At 38.5% G+C, this 22,309-nt stretch overlaps 2 protein-coding genes across 3 annotated transcripts in view; one reads left to right on the plus strand and one right to left on the minus strand.

Annotated features, from left to right (window-relative positions):
* The window catches only part of PIBF1 (progesterone immunomodulatory binding factor 1), a 195,280-nt gene extending 183,716 nt beyond the window's left edge, over positions 1-11,564 (minus strand). The window contains exons 1-4 of the mRNA XM_080798058.1: positions 10,830-11,564; positions 9,491-9,788; positions 3,273-3,373; positions 126-324 (exon numbers count right to left, since the gene is read on the minus strand). Coding sequence (XP_080654184.1) covers positions 126-324; positions 3,273-3,373; positions 9,491-9,742 — 552 coding nt within the window. The 5' untranslated portion in view covers positions 9,743-9,788; positions 10,830-11,564. The remainder of the gene's footprint in view (positions 1-125; positions 325-3,272; positions 3,374-9,490; positions 9,789-10,829) is intronic.
* DIS3 (DIS3 homolog, exosome endoribonuclease and 3'-5' exoribonuclease) overlaps positions 11,153-22,309 on the plus strand; it is a gene marked incomplete at its 5' end in the record, with an annotated part of 28,602 nt that continues 17,445 nt past the window's right edge. The window contains 5 exons of one of the 2 annotated variants that reach the window (XM_080798056.1): positions 11,153-11,587; positions 12,207-12,364; positions 13,936-14,129; positions 14,674-14,747; positions 21,557-21,724. In XM_080798056.1, coding sequence (XP_080654182.1) covers positions 11,360-11,587; positions 12,207-12,364; positions 13,936-14,129; positions 14,674-14,747; positions 21,557-21,724 — 822 coding nt within the window. Of the gene's footprint in view, positions 11,588-11,853; positions 11,922-12,206; positions 12,365-13,935; positions 14,130-14,673; positions 14,748-21,556; positions 21,725-22,309 lie in introns of both variants that reach the window. The other variant, XM_080798057.1, reaches the window with a different exon arrangement.

A 22,309-nucleotide genomic window follows, 5' to 3' on the forward strand; every position in this document is an offset into this window, starting at 1 on the left:
GCCAGAAAATAACAAAATAATTTATTAACTGGGTACTTTGAAGATTATGGCTATTACATAATTAACAAATCTAATTTGAAAATACATGAAGTTGTTTTTTTTTTTAAATGATGCAACACACTTACAGATACATATTCAGGAATAGAAAGCTGGTCTTCAGGAAAATCTTTTAGTTTCATATATTGCTCTTCTGTCAATTCAAGGTCACGCAAGTTTCGGCGAATATCTCCCGCCTTCTCTCTTAGCTGAGTATTTGTCTCTTCTAGTTGCTTCTGTCTCAATAAAATAGTTTCCATTTCTTGTTTCATTAGTTCTTGATATTTTCTACATTAGGAAAGAATTTATGGCAAGCTTAAAAACATCTTTAAGATTTAATTTTCTCAAAGTTACCTTTTATATTAACATAAAAACATGAAATAAGCAACTCTCTAGTGTTTTTGGCTCCAGGTAAATGCTTATTTATTTATGCAGTTAAACACAAAATGATTCTATACTCATTACTAAATGTGCAGCCACATAAATTGTTAAATAGAAAATTGATATTCTTAAAGAGTAATTTTCAAAATTCAAATTATAAAATCATACATTTCCCCTCTTAAGATTTAAATTTTATACATCTATTTTGGACCCTACTCATCAAAATAACTTTCATTTCTTTCTATCCAGGTACTTTAAGGTATACTGCTTGAAGACGGCAACACTGAACCACTGTAAAGTATTCATTCAACCAATGAGATGATGAAAGGTGTAATCTGTACATAATCACTCTTAATGAGTACATGTAGCAGACATTGCTATCTTTAGTTGCCTATTTGAAGATTTTGAGCCGGAAGGGACAATTGATTCTCTCCCCTTCCTACTGTATCACATCCATCAACATACGAACATGTTGTTACTTCTCCTACCTTAAAAAAAAACAAACATGAACAGTGACCCCATTTCACTGCCCCCCCTCTGTTTGCTCCTCCACGCAGCAAAACTTCTCAAAAGTTGTCTAGACTCACCATCTGATGCCCTTCCTCTTAAACCCATGCCAATTAGGTTTTTATCCTTCTACTGAAATCTCAAGGTGGCCAATGACATCCAGATTGCTAATGATCAATTCTCAGTTCTTTTCATCCATGACCTAATGATTACTTAACACAACTGATCTCTCCCTTTACACACTTTCTTCACCTGACTTCCAAGTCACTATACTCTTGTCATTTTTCTCCCATTTTTCCAGTGATGTTTTCTCAGTCTCCTTTTCTGATTTGTCTTAATATCAGTACTTGGCCCTCTTCTCTCTCTGTATTTACTACCTTGGCCAAGTCAACCAGTCGTATGACTTAAATATATACTCTCTGTATCCTAATGACTCCTAGATTTGTATCTCTAGACCAAACTCTTCCAACACCTACACGCAGATTTTTAATATGACAACTTGAACTGAACGTGTCCGAAACCAAACTCTCGCTCTTCACTCACAAACCTCTTCCCCTGTGATTTCCCTATCTTAGTTGACAGCAATTCCACCCTTTCATTTATTTGAACCAAATATGTTGCCACAATCCTTGATTCCTTTCTCTCTCTCTCTCTCTTTTTTAAGATTTTATTTATTTATTTGACAGAAAGAGAGATCACAAATAGGCAGAGAAGCAGGCAGAGAGAGAGGGGGGAAGCAGGCTCCCCGCTGAGCAGAGAGCCTGATGTGGGGCTTGATCCCAGGACCCTGAGATCATGACCTGAGCTGAAGGCAGAGGCTTTAACCCACTGAGCCACCCAGGTGCCCCTCCTTTTTTCCTCTTGAACCCCACATGTAACACATCAGTGCAACCTTCAAATTATATCAAAAATCCAACAACCACTTTTTACTAACATTGATATCAAGGGTATTATTGCAATATCATCTCAACTGCCTTCTCAGCATCATTTAATCTGAAAACTGCCTTAAGAATTACAGTAGAAGCCCTACCACTGAATGCACTGATTCCCAAAGTATTGTCCCCAGACCAGTGGCATCAGCATCACCTGAGAACTGGTAGAAATACAGATTCTTAGGGATCAGAATATCAGATCAGAATATCAGAGGGTGGGACCCAACAATCCTTTTTAACAAGACCTCCACGTGGTTCTGATACATATCAAAGTTTCAGAACCACCGGTCTAATGTTATAGTTCCTGGTAACTGGTTAGATAATTTTTTTAAGTATCAGTTAAATAGTGAAATCTTACAAAGAGAAAAGATAAGCACTTCACACATTTACTTCTAATTAGCACACAGAAAGCAGTCACTTGTCAGATTTTCTACACAGGGTTCAGACTTTTTAAATACAAAGGTATGCTTTGTTTTTGTGTAAATCATTGTTCATGACTGCCAAGTTCAATTTCTTTACCTTAAAAGACACTTGGGAAGAAATCTGAGAGGATGCTTTTCTATGGATTTGTTTGTTTTTTTGTTCCCAACTTTCAAATCTGTCTTGCTTTAACTTAATTTGATGTTTGTTTTTTTTTTAGTCACTCACTTTTATTACATTGTTTCAAAGAATTCCTTATAGTTTTCATAGAAGGAGCAAATCTTTTTTTTCCACTCATATTTCATTGTTTACATAGTTCAGTAAGGAAGACTGTCATAGGCACATTTGACAGTAAACAAAACAGAGTCTCTGTAAATAATCAACTGAGCTGAGAGAAAGAATGCAGGAAAAACAGAAGATAATTTAAACATGCAGAGTTAAATGGGCCATGAGAATTAGTGTGCTTTACAAAGGAAATGAAGAAAGGTTAATCCAGATAACAGGTTAAGTGGTGGTGAGTTTAGGGAATTTCCATTGTCATTTATGGATCACTTACATCAGCAATGTTTGCTGACTGAATGTTGAATTTTGACTTTATATATATATATATGTGAGTGTGTGTATATATATATATTAAAGATTTTATTTATTTATTTGAGAGAGAGAGATCACAAGTAGGCAGAGAGGCAGGCAGAGAGAAGGGAAAGCAGGCTCCCCACTGAGCAAGAGCCCAACATGGGGCTTGATCCAAGGACCCTGGGATCATGACCTGAGCCGAAGGCAGAGGCTTTAACCCACTAAGCCACCCAGGTGCCCCGACTTTTTATATTTTGTATATTGTATCAAGTAACCTTTTTTGTTGGTTTGGATATAAAAATTACTACCATCGCTGACTTAAAATTGCTCTATTTTAGCTTACAACTGTATGCATAAACAGGTAACGAAATTACTTTTAATGGCTAAATAGGTATTGCTGTTTTTAAAAAACTTTCTTACCTGGCATCCTTTTGTTGAAAAGTCAATTGATTGTCTAATCTCAATGTTAGTAGCTGCTTCTGGTGAAGTGCATCATTAAGTTTCTCTTCCAATTCTTCAATCTTAATAAAGAGAAAGAGGTAAATTATATGGTCAACTTTCAAATTTATCACTACAAAATGTCTGAAAAATACTAAATGTTAAATAAAAAAAAGAAAGCGCTTAAAAGCAACAGGCTAAAAATGGATATAGGTTCCTCTGCAATGGTTGTATTAACAAATTACAGTCTGTTCATACAAATGGTTTAAACTGCTGCCACATACAAGGGTTTTTCGCCAGTCTGTCATTAAGACTGCTTTTCCCCCTTAACCCACTCACTGAGAAGCCCACTAACAACTGGGATTTTATTTTGGTGCCTCGCCCAGGTAATTATTTCCTTGTTAGACCCTGCGTTTGTCCTCTTGATCCGTACATCTCCAAATGACTACTCCATGAGTGATGTCACAAATGTCCAAGAAACACTAGCCCTCAGCCTCACCTAATCATATGTTCTTTGCACCTCCCTAGTCCCTGACGCAAAAAATACCTAAATCATGGTTGATGTCTACTTCTCCCTCAGAGCTTATTCTGATCAGACACCATTTTGTGGTGGTTGTCGTTGTCAAGTCCACTTCATAAATAGCTGTCAAAATGGCTCCATCTTCTTTGCGATCCACTGACAAGTCTTCCGTTAGACCCCTACCATCTCTCAGCAGAGCTGTTTCCTTGTGTGCAGTTTTGTCAACCTCCAAATTTATCTTCCTTAATTTCCTTTTTAAAAAATGTTATCAAAAATTTATTTCCCCAGTTTTAAATCCTTCAGAGGATCTTCACTGATTTCAAAATAAATTTGAAACTTCATGGCATAATGTACCAGTACTTCTTGATCTGGCCCTTGCGAGCTCCTTCCTTCTCTGGTTGCTAGCTTAAAAGGATACTCTGTTCCAGGAAAAATAAGTGCTTGTCATTCTTCAAATATGCTGTGGTCTCTCTTAAGCCTCCACGGACTTGGGTTTTGTTCTTAGTCTAATTAAAAAGTTCTTTTCTTTTCCTTTCAACCCAGGTAATTCTTACTCATCTTTTAAAATTGATTAATTTAACAGCCAATCTTTAATACATTCAAGTGGATTCCTCTTGCATCAACAAATTCCCCATCTCTACTGGATCATTCCTATCATTAAGCAAACTACTACTATCAGCCACTGAAAAGAACAACAAACAATACTCCCTTGATCACACCACTCCCTTTGCTAATGTACCATTTCTCTGCTCACCATCAGAGCAAAACTTTAATATTTTTTCCCGTAATATTCCAGTAAAAGTATTCTGAATCACCTCTTTTAATACTCAGTCCACTTGCAATTTCAGCATATTTATCTAACTTGACAGCATGATTTGACACAGTAGACGACTCTATCCTATTCTGGATTCCATGTTATTTCTCTTTGGTTTTCCTCCTAACCCACTGGCCACTTGTAGGCTTCTCAGGCTCTTCCTCTACACTATTTATAAATGTTGGACTCCACTGCATGTGGTTTGGGGCCCTCTGCTCTCACTAGTTAATGTCATCTAATCCTATAGCTTTGAATGCCACCTATATGTACCACACCACACAGACACACTCAATCACACACACAGAGTCATAGACTCACCCCTAAACTCTGACAATTCCATTTAGGAGTCTAATAGGAATCTAAAATTTGACATGTTCAAAACAGAACTTACATCTTACCTCCCAGATCAGTCTTCTCCCAGTCTTCCATTTCTCAATAAATAGCTCCAGTAGACGAAGCCAAAAACTTAAGTCTTACATAAGGCAATAACCTAATTAACTGTCTTCTACTTCTACCTTATCTATCCTTGGTCTATTACTTCAGTGCCATTTTGAATATAAATATCAGGACATGTAACTCTAATTGCCTAAAATCTGCCAGTGGCTTCTCTGATTACACAGTCTAGAGCAAGGGATAATAAACAACGGCAATGGGCCAAATCAAGCCTACATCCTGTTTCTGTACAGACCATAAGCAAATAGATTTTGTGTTTGTAAAGGGTTAAAAAAAACAACAAAGAATATGTTATAGACCACATATGGCCTGCAAAGCATAAAATCTTTACTGTCTGGGTCTTTACAGAAAAAATTTGCTGACTCCTTATCTAAAGTAGAAAACTCCCATTGCTAAGTGACGCTGTGTCACATGACCTTGAAGATCTCCCATTTGTTTTGGGATCATAAGTCTCACTTGAATTTCATCTACATAAAAAAGGGACCCTGCCATATCCAGTTATATATTCCCAGCAACATGCCTCAATAAATGTCTTAAATCAACAAAAGACAACCACATTCCTCATAATTATTATTTTGCATCTCAAGAATGCTGTCATCAAAAGGACAGAAACTTCTACTCTTTCCAGGGTTACAACTTTCACAATTTTAACTGGCTTCTAACTTAGGCTCCTTAACTCAGAGATAATCAAGCTGGGAAGATGCACCCCTCCATTTACTTCCCAAGTAATAAGGAACCAATAGATCTCAAGTGAAAGATAAAAAGACTTTCTGGCATTTAAAAATTGACAGGCATGGAGACTGAAGAGGAAAGGAATGAAGAAGTAAAGCAAGGAAGGAGATTTAGGCATCGATGGGCAGGGGTAAAAATGGAAAGCTAACAATTCTCTAGAATCAGGATGCTTGGCCTAAGCTGTTAACCTGTTAAATTCTCTCAGTGAGCAAGAGGGAAGTGGGACTCAATGCTTTTGAGTTCCCTTGGAGAAATGTGTTCTTATTTTTAGATAAGAGAAATCAAATCAACATGGATAAAGATATTCATAGTAAAAAACTCTAACATTAGTAATAAACTCTAACAAATGTAAAAATTGTATTACCACCATACTGTTGTGGAAAAGACCTTAAATTTCATAGGTTCACAGACTTCCTAACTTAAAAAGACTGTGATGAATAGGAAAAAAACCTGCTACTTGTCTGCCAATACCAACTCTTCTCTTCTTTCTAATGTAACTCTGATTTTTATTAGTGACAATAATGTATCTAGTTAAATATATACATTTCTCAGATTCCCTTCCCACTCCTTGCAGCTAGAGTGCTCATGCTATATAGTTCTAGTTTATTGAGGTCACTGGCTTGAGCTTCTGGGAAAGCTTTTTAAAAGGGAATTGAGTCGTGGGGCTTCTGGGTGGCTCATTTGGTTAAGTGCCTGACTCTTGGTTTTGGCTCAGGGCTGGATCTTGTGATAGTGAGACCTAACGCCGCGTGGAGCTGTGTGTTTAGCCGGTAGTCTGCTTCAGATTCTCTCCATTTTGCTCTCCTTGCCCCTCTGGCCCTCCCCCTGGTAGCGCAGGCTTACTCTCTCCTTCAAATAAATAAACAAATAGTATCTTAAAATACATAAATAAATAACAAATAAATAAATAAATAAAATCTTAAAAAAAAAATAAAAGAGAATGAGTCCTTTGGCATGTGCTCCATTTTCCCATTACCGTTCTCCTTATCTTTGCCTGTAACATGGATACAATACTGGAGGGAGATCAGCCATCTGTGACTTTGAGGTGAAAAGCACATGCTTAAAACAGCTGTGTGCAGAAGGTTAAAAGGAGCCTGGGTTTCTAACAATATCAAGGAGTAACCACCCCAAATCTAAATTACCTACTTTCAGATTCCCATTAAACCAGAGAAACAAAATCCTTCTCCTGTATTACACAAGCAGCAACCACCTTCTAAGCCTCTGGTCCTAGTAGCTGAACTTCATGTCCAGAACACTGCACAGTTGGTTCATCCTCTTTCCACAGCAAAAATACCTAAACCATGACACTTGACCAATCAGGATGACTTTAATGCTTCCCATGATAGGAAGCTCATTAACTTAAATCAGGCCATTTAAATGTTAACCACAAGAATAGGTTTATAGTCCGCAGAAATTTACTTTTCCTGTGACTTTTATTATCTATAGTCTAGTGAGGGAAATTTATTTTTAATAATGTCAGATGTAGCACATATATACAATGGAATATTACTTGGCCATCAAAAAATGAAATCTTGCCATTTGCAATGACATGGATAGAACTACAGGGCATTATACTAAGCGAAACAAGTCAACCAGAGAAGAAAATTATCATATGATTTCACTCATGTGGAATTTAAGAAACAAAACTGAGGATCATAAGGGAAGGGAGAGAAAAAGAAAATAAGACAAAAACAGAGAGGGAGGCAAACCATAAGAGACTCTTTAACTATAGGAAACAAACTAAGGGTTGCTGAAGGGGAGGTAGGTAGGGGATGGAGTAAGTAGGTGATGGGCATTAAGGAGGGAACTGAAGTAATGAGCACTGGGTATTGTATGCAACTGATGAATCACTAAATTCTACCTCTGAAACTAATAATACAATATTTGTTAATTAAACTGAATTTAAATAAAAAATTAAAAAAAAAACCATTCACGTTATGGTATATACAACTCTAAGAGTTTGAGAATATGGCACAGTAAGAAAAACCGCTTTCTATTCTTAGGGCAACTTCCACAAACATTTCAATTTCACTTGGGTAGAGTATGGGCTTTATATCTCTCAGTCTGAATCCTACCTGGCTCAATCACTCCCATCTTAATGGCCTTGGTATGCTATTAACCACTTGTGATTCTGTTTTATCAAGAGCAAAATATGGTTCAGTCCTTTATTTAAGGTAGTTGAGCACTTACAATGTGCCAGGAACTGTCCTGAGTGCTGGAGATACAAGACGTGTAACCACAAAGAAACCCTCATGAACCTCACAGTCTGCTGAGAGAGATAAATACCAAAACAAAGTCAGGTAGTCCTATGAACACATATATAAGGCACAGAGAATAAAGGGAATGAAAAATAAGAATAATATTTTAGTAGACAACAGCAGTGATAATTCATATTGTGTACTTACTAAATGTCAGGAACTAATCTTACTTTTTCTATTGATTCATTCAATGTTAAAAGGTAGAGAAAATCCCACTAAAAGCACTTATACCTCACAGAGTTGTTGTGAGGTTTAATGCAAGAACAAATGAAAAGCTCATGGAACAGTGTCTAGCACAGAATAAGCATTCAATAAAAGTTAGCCATTAATATTTCTAATAACTTTATCCAAATTATTTCTTTACTTCATTAAGACCTTGAACACTTAGGACTTAGGACACTTCATTTACCTAGAGAGACATGGTCAATGATTTTTTTTCTAGTGGCAAAATACTAAAGTATATTGCTATGATTGGCAAAAGCTAAAATAGGAGATTGACTTAACAAGAGAGAAAGTATAACTGAAACAACAAAAGGCAGGGGTTGGAAGAGGAGGGATCAAGAGCAAAAGTGGAGAATTTACTATTGGAAAGAAAAAATTTCTCAGAGACAGAAGTAGTAAGAGTTAAGAAGTGTCTCCTGTTCTTTTTCTTTTTTTAAGATTTTATTTTTTTATTTGACAGACAGAGTTGTGCCCAAGCAGGAGGAGCGGCAGGCAGAGGGAGAGGAAGAGGCAGTCTCCCCACCAAGCAGGGAAGGATGCTGGGATCATGACCTGAGCCTAAGGCAGACACTTAACCCACTCAACTGACTCGGCCACCAAGGCACCCCTTGTCTCCTGTCTTTCTGAAATCACTATAAATTTCTCAGAGTTAGTGACTTTACCAGATCTTATATAAAATACTCTTAAGTATAACCACACAAGACAAAAACAAAACAAAACAAAACAAAACACCAAGGACCAGGACATTCCTTCCTATTTGGCAGATACCAAAGACACTGAATCTCCAGGGCAGAGGCCTACACTAACTCAATAACATAATTATGATCTTGATTCTCCCTATCAAACTAGTCACATCAAGATTAATTCCCAATGAAGCAGAAAACATCTTGGCTAGAAAAAAACACCTAAAAAGATATACCTCACACATGCTATATTTTAAAAATTGAGCCTACAGAAGCAATTTATCTCTGCCCAACTTCAAATCATCCCCTTTCAAGACATTTTATTTAATACACAGAAATATAATTCACTCTCCCTCTCCTTCCAAAAAGTTTTTTTTTAACTATGCAAGAAAATACAATTTTCTTTTTGAAATGATAAATGTATCATTTCGAGTTCAGATTACATACATAAAATTTTATTTATCTTCAGTTTGAAGACAATAACACATAAAGGTAACAAAAATTACACTTAATCTTACCTTCGTAAGATAATCCACTTTCAAGTTGTCTATCATCATATTTTTCTGGGATAGCTCTATTTTCAGTAACTGAATATTATGAAGTAATTCCTTACGTTCGATTAGTTGCTGGGTGATTTTCATTTTACCATCTCGCTCTTCTGATGATGAAATATCATCCGTAGGAACTGTTGTTTCTAAACTAATATCTTCAGATTCCAGAGAGCTAGAGATGTTCACTTTTTTTGATGCCCTGGCAATTTTTCGAGACATATTTTTTTTATGGCTCAGTTTTCTTCTTCAATTCAATTCCAATTTTCTGGGGGTTAAAAATATTAAATGTATTCAAACATTCTCTATGGAAAGCTTAAGTATATTAAAGAGATACTAATGAATGCGTAAGTAGTTATTAGACAATCTGGAGGACCCCTCATCTAGGACAGATTAGTAAATTACTGCTCAAATCAAACATATTAAGTCAAGCTCATTAAATCCTACTATGAATTTGCTCTTGATGAATAAAAAGCCCAGTTCCTGGGGACAGGAATCTTGTAGGAAACAAAGAAATGTTCGAGATTAAGGATAAAAGCTGTAGTCAGTACTCTCCAGGAAAGCTACTAATAAAAGCAGCACGTGTTCAAGATTAGGGAAATCACTACTGAGTTCATCAGGAGAAAGTTATGTCTACTTAGAATCTTGAAGGATTTAGAGCAGCAACAAGAGAAAAGCATGCAAGAAGTAATGTTGGTACAGAAGTGGCGAAAATACACAATAGCAGAAGATAATGATAGTCTTGGTAGAGCCAAGCCTTTGTGATTTTGTGTAGGACTCGCCCTATCCCCCATACACAAACACACACATAACTTAAAAATCAAGACCGCGAGAGCTGTGAATGTCAAAATGTGTTCGAAATTTATTCCGCAGGCAATGAGGCGTCACTTAAGATTTTTAAAAAAGGGAAACAGTGAGACAAAAACATTCTAATAGACTTCCAGATAAAATGAAAACAAGAACGTAGAAAAGATAAACTCAAGTCTTCTAAATCGAACTTCTTACCCTTTCACAAGAATTTTAGCAATTCTCGTTTCAATACTACATGACATAATAAATTATATACGGTATTGCAGACATCAGCTTTTCTAAACTAAATGACTAGAAAAGCGTGTGGAGGGCAAACGGCATCCCTCCCAAATGGAAAAAGGGTAAAGAAAGGTGAAATCTGAGAGAGGCAACATCTTGGTTATAAAGGATCGGGGGCTGGGGCAGCCCACATGTGCGGAGTGAAGAAGAAAAGCCAAACTTGGCAATGTAGGATGATTCCCTGCCCCGCGTGTGAAAGGAAGGGATAGGCGCGAGCTACCTGGAAAGATTCAACTACTCCACGTCTAAGGCTGGACCAGCCACTACCGCCGCCTCTTCAAGGAGCTGAAAGTGTCCCCCAAACAGAAACTCAGGTTGCAGCTCCTCAACAAGGAATTTCAGATTGGGGACCGTTAGGACCCGTAACCAAGACAACCACTTCCGCGCCCGTAGGAGGACGGAGGAAGAGGCTGCGTGCAAGCCCCCTCGCCGCCGGAACTCAGCCTGGATCCACCCAAACGCGGGGAGTAGTGCATGCTGGAAGTTGTAGTCCAGAGGCGAGCCCCGCCCTGGTCCTGTTGGAAATAGCTCCGGGCTCCGCCCATCCTCATCGTTTTCGGCCTATTCTCGGAGCCCTCAGAGAGCCAACAAACGTCAGCCTCGACGTTTTCCCGCGAGAGGTATTTATTAATACCTTGGAGCGGGAAGGGCTGAACTTCGGGTTAAAGTATAGTTGTACCGCAGGGCTGCTACTTGGCACTTTTCACCGGAAGAGCGCGGTCGAGATCAGGATTCCGAGCCGCAAGCAAGATGCTCAAGTCCAAGACTTTCTTAAAAAAGACGCGGGCGGGCGGCGTGATGAAGATCGTGCGCGAGCATTACCTGCGGGACGACATCGGCTGCGGCGCGCCCGGGTGCGCGGCGTGCGACGGTGCGCATGAGGGGCCAGTCCTCGAGCCGCAGCCCCTGGATCCGGCGAGCAGCCTGTGCCCCCGGCCACACTACTTGCTTCCGGACACCAACGTGCTTCTGCACCAGGTGCGTCGGCCGACGGGCGGGCTGTCTGTGATCGTCTAGACATTACCAGGAGAAGGGGGGTGTGACAGAATAGGAAAACTGAGGCCCAAGGAGGAGAGTCTTGGACGTTCTTAGGGAGAGGCAAATCCCATCTCGGGACCCTTGCCTCCTGTCTCCCAGGCCAAGTTTATTTTCTTTGGAAAAAAAAAATTTTTTTTTTTTTTAGTTTTTGGAGTCATAAGAATTTTAGATTAATTTTCTAACTCCTGGTGTCTCTTCTGCCTTAGATTTTAAGTGTCTGGAGGCCGGGGACCTGGGCTTCTGTGGCCTCCAGCCTGCGACTCCCAGGCAGCTTGTAAGTGCCTAGGAATGAAAACTTTGTGGGCCAACGTACTTCATTATTAGTGGGCTTAATTCTACGAAGTTATGTAATTAGTCTGTTTATATGTAATGTTATCTAATAGACCTGAAGAGTTTTCTGTAGCATAATAGCGCCTTAGTTTAATGTATACGTGGTGTTTTGATTTAAAAAAAAAAAATGGTCAGGGTTTTATGTTTGGCAGAGACAGTTTATCAGTGAATATGGGAAACCTTAAGTTTTCTTTCCTTATTTTATTTTATTTTATTATTATTTTTTAAGATCGATGTTCTTGAGGACCCTGCCATCAGGAATGTGATTGTACTACAAACAGTTCTGCAGGAAGTGCGAAATCGGAGTGCTCCAGTATATAAGCGAATCAGAGATGTGACTAATAACCAGGAGAAGCATTTCTATACGTTCACTAATGAGCACCATAGGTACGGGGAAGATTATGTTAATTACCAGGAAACCATAGAATTAGCTAAATTGGGGGAAGGGTTCCTGGCAGTAATTGTGACATTGTCAAAAGATGTCAAAATGTTTTCATTTTGAATTGGTTTCAGCATGAGTTGAGCAGTAAAATCTTGGCAGGTGAGGTGTCCCTAGGTTCCTGGAATACCGTATTATTTGATAACCAACATAAATTGATAAAATGTAAGAGTTTATGAAAGAGAGGTTTAAAACTGTAAAGCAGATTTATTATTAATGGGCTCTCAAAAGTAAGCTAATAGTTTTTAACTGATCACGTTGAAGAAGATAGGATTAAGAAACACTTCTTTGTTGTGTTTCAGATTGATGCCCTTTGAACATAATGTGTGGTCTTAGAAAATATATTGCTATTTCTTATGCTACATAAATGTTCTGTGTCCAGTTCTATATACTTTTATTACATTAAATTACGGCTTCTCAACTTTGGTACTGTTGACATTTTGGACTGAATAATTGTTGTGGGCAGGCTGTCTTATACGTCATAGGATGTTTAGCAGCATCTTGTGCTTCTCTACTCACTACATGCCCGTAGCAACCCCATCTTCCCCTTTCCACAGAGTTGTAACAACCCAAAATGTCTCCAGTCATTGTCAAATGTACCTGGGCAGCAAATCACCATCAGTGGATTAGACAGTAGAATTCTGGTAATGAAATTTCATTGAAATATGCATATTTTAAAATATTTAATTTTTCAATTTTCTCATAATTTCTATAGCCCCAATTTAAATATTATTCTTATAAAAATCATTGGTAAAGCGCTTGTCATCTTTTTCTTAGCTTCATGAAATTCAGAAGCAGAAAGTTGTTTTTCAGTGCGGGAAGATGCAAGTTTTTGTGGAGCATTACCATCAGATTCTTAATGAGAGGTTAGCTATTTTCTGCTTAAGTGCAGTGAATAGAGCTTAGCTATACTGGTGTTGAAGGACACTTGGGCAAATCTCATCCCAGATTGTATTACTCAAGTCACGGCCACAGCTAATTCAAAGTTTAATGATAGTGTCCGACTGATAAGCTTAAAGCTTTAGCAGCAGCATTTAATGGGAGGAATGAAGCCATTCTAAAAACTTTTAAAAAGTTTAGGATTCTAAAGTTGAATCTCTTAAGCGTTGAGAGTTTTTGTACTGAATTTCGTTATTTTACTTAAATTTGGCTTTGGAAAAATAGATTTAAGGAAGTAAGTATGCTGACATATTCAGGACTTTAGTGTGGATAGACTATGAATGAATATGCAGTCATTATTTGTTTTTGGTCTTTCAGTCTTGAGATAAGTTCTGCCATTTATTGAGTGTTTACCACTGGTGATTTATACGTATTGTGTGTTTAATGACTATAGAATCATATCATTAAGCATCATCCTATTTGTAGCTTTTGGGAATTACCCTTAATCTATGGTTCAAATAAAATTTATCAAATCTGCGAAGCTCTATTGTAGTTCAGTGGTTATTAAGCATTTATGTTTTAAGACTTTTTATATATTCTTATATGATTTCTTACTTATTACTTTCTTTTCAATATTTAGAGAAACTTATGTAGAACAAGAACAGGGAGAAAATGCTAATGACAGGAATGATAGAGCCATTCGAGTAGCAGCAAAATGGTACAATGAACATTTGAAGAAAATATCAGCAGAAAATAATCTACAAGTTATCTTCATAACAAATGACAAGAAAAACAAAGAAAAAGCCATAGAAGAAGGAATACCAGCTTTCACTTGTAAGTCTAAATGTAGAAGCTGTTAATTTTTATAAACATTTCCAAATAGGAACTACCATCAGGTCCTTGATCAGATGTTTACTTGAACATTTAACAGTTTCGTATTCCTATATAATCCATCTGATGTTTGCATTTCTCAGCCAAGTGAGTTGTGGTGCCCAGTGGCTCTTAATTTCCCCATCACCCCATCACCCTTCGAAATCGGCTGAGCAATAAAAACTCATAGAGGGAAGCCTGGGTGGCTCAGACAGTTAAGTGTCTGCCTTCAGGTCAGGTCATGATCCTAGGTCCTGGGATTGAGTCCTACATTGGGCTTCTTGCTGAGTGGGGAGTCTGCTTCTCCTTCTGCCTGCTGCTCCCCCTGCTTGTGCTCACGCTCGCTCACTCTCCGTCAAACATATCTTAAAAAAAAAAAACAATTCATAGATATGCTTGATCCAATACTTCTGCTTTGATATGACCATATCAACAAATACAGGTTTAAAAAAAAAAAAGAAAGAAAAGAAAACACTTGACTTTATCAAGAACAAAACTTATTTTTCAGGTGAAGAGTATGTAAAGAGCCTAACTGCTAACCCGGAACTCATAGATCGTCTTGCTTGTTTGTCTGAAGAAGGGGTATGTTTGAATTGTTTTATTTTGTTTTTGAAACTTGAAAATATTAAATTGCCACTTTGGGATCTTGTTTATAGTTAATCCAATTTAAAAATTGGAATATTGGTAGGTAAGCTGGAATTGAATAGGAGTTGGGTTATAAGCAACAAGAGTGGCTATAATAGGCTTATCAAAATGCCATTCCTAAAAGACTTGACTAAAATAGCATTGTTCACTCAGAGACCCTCAGCAACCTGAGTTGGGGGCCTGCCACATGGTGGCACCATTTGTTTGATGACTGAATAAAGGAATCTGGCTGGTTTGTGAATAAGGTGTAAGTATTTGACAAAAAAAGACATGGTGGGCATTGGAGATAGCATAAAGCTGTAGCATCGATCCTGAAGGAAGAAAGGAGGGAGTCATAAAAGGTAGAGCAGGAAGGGTAGGGGCCAGCTAACGAAGATCTAGAATTTACTCTATTGGTCAGTAATTTTTAATCTTATTCCAAAGGCATGCTATGAAGAGAAGGTAGCAGGTAGGATTCTGGGCTCCCGTACCTTATAAGGGCATGCTATAAGAAATTAAGGGTGGATGAGAGTAGGCCTGGGAGTAATGAGGGAGAATGATGAGAAATGTTTATTTGAAAGACCACTTTAATGTTAGTTTGTGAGTTGATGCATGGTATCAAGGGCAAAGTTAGAGGCAGAAGGAGGAGTAAAGGGATCCATGCAGTAGTAGAGATGAGAGGGCATGCTAAGTGAGTCTGTAACCCTCGGGCATTCGCTTCCCTACCTGTGAAACGTATTTAACAATATTGACTTCCTAGCATTGTTATGAGGATCAAAGGAAATAATAACAGTAGTATTAATAAAATTCTTACTCAGTGCCTTGCTCATACTTATAGTAAATGTATAGTATGTGTAAACGGCAGCCATCATTATTATAGAAACAGATTTTATGTGATAGAACATTAGACATATATCCAGTCTTTACAATATTTTCTTCATCCCTGCTTATTTTCAATCAACTACAAAATTAAAAGGAAGTGAGAAAATAAGAGCTGGGCTTGACTTTCGGAATAGAGATTTAGGGACTGTTCTAACAGGCAGCCACTAGTTGCCTCTGGCTGTTTTGATTTAATTCAGATGAAAAATTCAGTTTCTCAGTTGCATTATTTCATCTTTCAAGTGCTTAAGAGTTGCTTGTACCCAGTGGCTACCATATTGGAGACCATAAAAACAATATTCCCATGATCACAAAGTTGTTTTGGATAGCACTGGTTTAGAAAAGAAGAGAAGAACTCTAATGTTGGTAACATATAATATTTGATTGAGGACTGTGGTAGCATAAGTGTAGGACATGACAAAATTACAGCTGGTGCTGTTGTAATATGACACATATGGTCTTCAGATTCACTGTGACCTGCAAAATCTCGTAGTAAAAGCTGCAGAGCTAATGGGAAAATGTGGTGGGACACACTGAGAAGCTTTGTGAAGTGGTGGAAATAGGGTTATCTAAATTTGGACAAAAAGTTATTATAGAAGGTGAAGATTGGTGTGGCTCATGAAACACATGGTAGTCTGGGGTGACAGATGTTTGAGAGATGACTTTGTTTTGAGGGTTCCTCTGTAGCTTTGTTCAGCTAGTTGCAGTTTTCTGCGTTCACCTAGTATTTTTTTTTTAAGATTTTTATTTATTTATTTGAGAGAGAGAGATCACAAGTAGGCAGAGAGAGAGGGGGAAGCAGGCTCCCTGCTGAGCAGAGAGCCGGATGGGGGGCTCGATCCCAGGATCCTGGGATCATGACCTGAGCTGAAGGCAGAGGCTTAGCCCACTGAGCCACCCAGGCACCCCCCCTAGTATTTTTTAACATAGCAGTTGGGTTAGAACAAATTCATGTTTTCAAAACAAGCATTATGGGAGGACTGACTATGCTTAGCCCCTAACCCAGATTTGGGATGTCAAGGCAGAGATGTGAAGGATGTTAACTAAGCAAATTTGCTTCAAGACAAGGACATTTTATTTTATTTTATTTTTTTTAAAGATTTTATTTATTTATTTGACAGAGAGAGATCACAAGTAGACAGAGAGGCAGGCAGAGAGAGAGAGAGGGAAGCAGACTCCCTGCTGAGCAGAGAGCCCGATGCGGGACTCGATCCCAGGACACTGAGATCATGACCTGAGCCGAAGGCAGCGGCTTAACCCACTGAGCCACCCAGGCGCCCAGACAAGGACATTTTAGCCCAAATTACGTGAGGGAGTTAACCATGGTAATAACTAGGGGAAGAGCATTTTACACGGCGGAAATCAGCAAGTAAAGGCTCTGAGATTAGAATAAGTTGGCAAGATCATGGAACAGCTGGAAGAGTGCCCGGGATGGAGTAAGCAAGGGAGAAAACATTACACACAGGAAGTCAGAAATATAGACAGGGACCACCAGATCGTGTAGGATGTAATGAGATATGGTGAAAAAATTGGATTTTAGTCCATGAGTGCTGGGCAGATGTTGAGTGGGAAAACAATAAGATCCATCTGGCTGCTCTAAGAGAATAGATTCGAAGCAGGGTCCTCCAGTTAGGAGGATATTTTAGAACTCCATGGGAGACAAGACAGAAAATTGGACCATGGTAGGACCAGTTAAGATAGTCGGAAGTAGTCAGACATTGGGGGTGTCGTACGTCAATGTTTTACGGCATGGTGATAGATTGGAAGGGGCTGTGAGGAATATGGATGACCTTCAGTGTCTTGCCTGAGTGACCATGTGAGTGGTATTCCTTCATTTACACGGGATGAAGACAGGGAGCAGGATTGAGTGGAAATCACAAGTATGATTTTAGACATTTAAGTTTGAGATAACTGTTAGAGCTCTCAGTGGCTTTATGGGATGAGCAGTTAGTTGGATATGCAAATCTGTAGCTCATGAGGGAGTTTAGGAATAGAGATGTAGATATACTAGAGATAAGAATTTGGATCCCATCAACATATAGGTGGTATGTAAAGCTGTAAGACCAAATGAGAATATGTGAGGCAGGGGATTGGTAGACATTTTTTTTTTTAAAGGTTTATTGAGGTATAATTCACATACCATACAACCCAGCTATTTAAAATATACAGTTTTTTGTATAGTCACAGGATTATGCAGTCATCACCACAATCTAATTTTAGAACATTTTCTTCCCTTCCAAAATAAACCCATATCCATTACCACTCAATCCCAGACTGTCCCTGCAATGCTCTTGCTTTAGCCCCAAGCAACTACTGATCTTTCTGTCTTTGTAAATTTGCCTATTTTGCACATTTCATCTAAATGTGATAATGTAATATGTGGTCTTTCTTGACTGCTTTCATTTTTCTTTGATACATGCTTAGTCATGTGTGAGAGGACTTGGTCCATCATATGGCAATTTTATATTTAACTTTTTGAGGAACTGCCAAACTATTTCCCAAAGTGTGTGCAGGAGTTTACATTCCTCCCAGCAATGTATAAGGGTCCCAGTTTCTCACCAATACATGCTGTCTGTGTGTGCAGGAGTTTACATTCCTCCCAGCAATATATAAGGGTCCCAGTTTCTCACCAATACATGCCATCTGTCTTTTTCATTGTAACCATTTTAATGAGTGTCAGATGTACCTCAGTGTGATTTTGATGTGATTTGCATTTCCCTAAGGGCTAATGGTGTTGAGCATTTTTTCTTGAGCTTATTGGTCACGTGTATATTATATGTAATATATACATGTAACTTGTGCATATGTGTGCATATGTCTATTCAAATCCTTTGACTGGTTTCTAGTTGAGTTGTCCTTTTATTATTGAGTTATAAGAGTTCTTTTTATATTCTGGATTCAAGTTCCATATCAGATAAATGATTTGCAGATATTTTCTCCTAGACAAACTTTGCAAGGAATCAGATTGTAATTTTTTTTTTTTTTTTTAGTTTTGCAGGCTATATGGTCTTATCACAAGTACTCGTTTCTGCTGTAGCATGAAAACAACTATCAGCAATAGATAAATGAATGAGCATGGAACGAAAACTTAATTTACCAAATACAGGCAGCAGGGTTGGACTTGGTGCATGGACCTTAGTTTGCCTAGCCCTGATTTAGGGAATTGAATATAGATAGAAAAGAGAAGAGGTCCAAGGGCTCTCAGCCCATGGATACTCCAGTAGATGTCAGAAACACGAGGGGAACTGGCAAATGAAATGTAAAAGGAAAAGCAGGTGTGAAGTTCTTGGAAGCCAAGTACAGAAAATGTTTTAGGGGGGAAGGGCCAATCATCCGGGTCAAATGTTGCTAAGTCAGAGTAATGAGAACTGATCGTTGGATTTAGCATTATGATATTTGCAGGGGGTGGGTACTATCTGGAGTAGTTTCGATGGTAGGGAGGCAGAAATCTGAATAGAATAGGTGAAAAATAGGAAAAGAAAAATTACAGTATGGTAACACTTCCTGACGCTGCTGTGTGAAAGGAGAGAAATGAGGTGTTTGTCGGAAAACAAGAGGGATCAAGAGGTTTTTTTGTTTTAAGTGGGAGGAAATGACATGAGAGTAAATATGGTAAGGTGAAGAAACCGTGGTAAGTAAAGAAAAGGGCCTATAACCAATCTTGGGATACTCCAGCAGTTAGAGATCGGGAAAAGGAATATGGGCAGAGGAACGTAAGGAGGGGCTACCAGTGAAGTAGGACAGAAACCCACGGGATGGTGATTTGGATGCAAAAGTGTCTCAGGGAAGGAAAGGTCATTTAAAAAAATCTTGATAAGACAGAGAATGGAGCACTGAAATAGCGGAGATAATATTAGCGACTTCAATGACAGTGGCTTTGGTGACTGACAATGAAACTTGCTTACAGCGGATTCCTGAGAGAGTGCGGCGGAGCAAGTAGACACACAGCAATTACAGATATTATTTTTGTGGCCTATTGGTGTGAAGCAGAACAGAGGATCAGCTGGGAGACCCAAAGTTAATTAACTATATTTATTTATTTTAATAGGTCATGTTACTGCAAATTTATATGATGGTGTGAATGTTGTAGTAAGGGGAGGTAGGAAGTTTGTATCTAGAGAGAGGAGATCATTACAGGACAAACTTCTTGAATGGAGGAGAGGAGATGGTAGATAGTGCCCACTGGAAAGAACAGAAACATTGTCTTCGTTGTTGCATGAGAGCTCAGCAGAAGGCTGAGGGGTTTTTTTTGTTTTTTTTTTTTAAGATTTTATTTATTTATTTGACAGAGATCACAAGTAGGCAGAGAGGCAGGCAGAGAGAGAGAGGAAGGGAAGCAGGCTCCCTGCTGAGCAGAGATCCCAATGTGGGGCTCGATCCCAGCATCCTGAGATCATGACCTGAGCCAAAAGCAGAGGCTTAACCCACTGAGCCACCCAGGTGCCCCAGGCTGAGGTTTTGATATAGATGCGGGTAGGAGGGCAGATTCAGGGTCAGGGAGATGAAGCAGGTCTCCAGTGACTGCTTTTGCGTCTCAGTATGGAGATTGCGGTCACTCATCTGAGAGGGAGGCAGGGAGAGGGAAATGAGAGAATTAAGGGAAAAAAGGGCTAATCTCCATGGAAGGTTGTAGGAAATGAAAAAGGCAATTAAAGGAGCCAAGCAGTAAGGATTTTGGATGTTGAGTCCTGACAGGTGTTGTGGTAGACCTAAAGCAGTTCCTTTCCTACTTCTATCTCATATTCTGAACTATGTAATATATCCAAAATGAAAATAGCTTTTCTTGTACTTTCAGTAGCCACACTCTTTCCGTGGAATTGAGATTTCAAAGTACCCTTCACTTACCTACCCATCTGCTCACCTGACCTCCTTAATTACATACCTTCATTGTGGAAGGCCCAGGGTGGGAAGAGGGGGTATGCAGAGTTTATTAGTGACACATCTATGGCTAAATGCTGAAATATAATGAAACTGAAATATTTGTGTAAGTTGCCCTAAGAATAGAAAGTGCTTTTTCTTACTGTGCCATATTCTCAAACTCACAGAGCTGTATATACCATAACGTGGATGGTTTTTTAAAAATTTTTTTATTCAATTTAATTAGCATATACTGTATTGTTAGTTTCAGAGGTAGAATTTAGTGTTTCGTCAGTTGCATACAACACCCAGTGCTCATTACTTCAAGTGCCCTCCTTAATGCCATCACCCACTTACTGCATGCCCTGACCCATCTCCCCTTTAGTGTTTCCTGTAGTGAAGAGTTTCTTACTGTTATTTTATTTTATTTTTTCCTTTCCTTCCCCATATTCATCTGTTTTGTTTCTTAAATTCCTTGTGAGTACAATCATACAGTATTTGTCTTTTGGGTTTTTTGTTTCGTTTTATTTTGTTTTTTAAAGATTTTATTTATTTACTTGACAGACAGAGATCACAAGTAGGCAGAGAGGCAGGCAGAGAGAGACAGAGAAGCAGACTCCCTGCTGAGCAGAGAGCCCGATGTGGGACTCGATCCCAGGACCCTGGGATCATGACCTGAGCCGAAGGCAGAGGCTTTAACCCTCTGAGCCACCCAGGCGCCCTTGTTTTGTTTTTTTGAGAGAGAGCATGTGTGTGCGCAGGGGTGGGAAGGGACAGAGGGAGAGGGAGAGAGAGAATCTCAAGCAGATTCCCCACTGAGTGTAAAGCCCGATGTGGAGCTCCATCCCAGGACCCCAAGATCATGGCCAAAATCAAGAGTTGAACAGTTATTCCAGATGCCCCACGGATGTTTTTTTTGTTTTTTGTTTTTTGTTTTTTTTGTAATACCTGATAGAGATAATCACAGTTGTTTATTGAGTGTACGAAAGATTTACATGCTAACGACATCTTGTGGTTTGCTCATTTCACAGAATGAAATAGAAAGTGGAAGAATAATATTTTCAGAGCATCTTCCTTTAAGTAAGCTACAGCAAGGCATAAAATCTGGTACATACCTTCAAGGAACATTTAGAGCAAGCAGGGAAAATTACTTAGAAGCTACAGTATGGGTTCATGGAGACACAGAAGACGATAAAGAGGTAAGTTTTATGTACATAAATTCCATGTACAGTAAAACACTTTCTCTTCATTATTTTCTTTTCATAATTTTCTTTCACAAGTGTTTAAAATTTTGTAGGAGAATTTGAACTTACTCTACCCCAGGTTAAAGGCAGTTACATGAGAGGTCATAGATAATAGAATGAATCACTTTCTTTGAGAGCTGCTTATGGAAGAAAAGAACTTTTTATTTACCCCACTTTTAAGAGAATAAAAATCTCAAACAATTAAAAAAATAATAAGATGCTTCTATTTTCTGTATTATGCCTAGTTATGAAAAATGCTATTTATATAACATACAAATGCTCCCCAGGGCTTCACACACTTTAGCAAATAGGAATCATTTTTGGGTGCTCACTGTTTGCCAGATACTCTTCTGACTGCTTTGAATGCTGCATTTCATTTACTCTTCAGCCTATGAAAGCAGGTACTCTTTTTTCATTCTACCCAGTCAGGACCCTGAGATTTATTTTTTATTTTATTTTTTTTTAAAGCTTTTCCCACTTTTTTTTTTTTTTTAAAAGATTTTATTTATTTATTTGACAGAGAGATCACAAGTAGGCAGA

The sequence above is a fragment of the Martes martes genome, assembly GCF_963455335.1.
Source record: "Martes martes genome assembly, chromosome: 3".
In the NCBI taxonomy this organism is placed as follows: Eukaryota; Metazoa; Chordata; class Mammalia; order Carnivora; family Mustelidae; genus Martes; species Martes martes.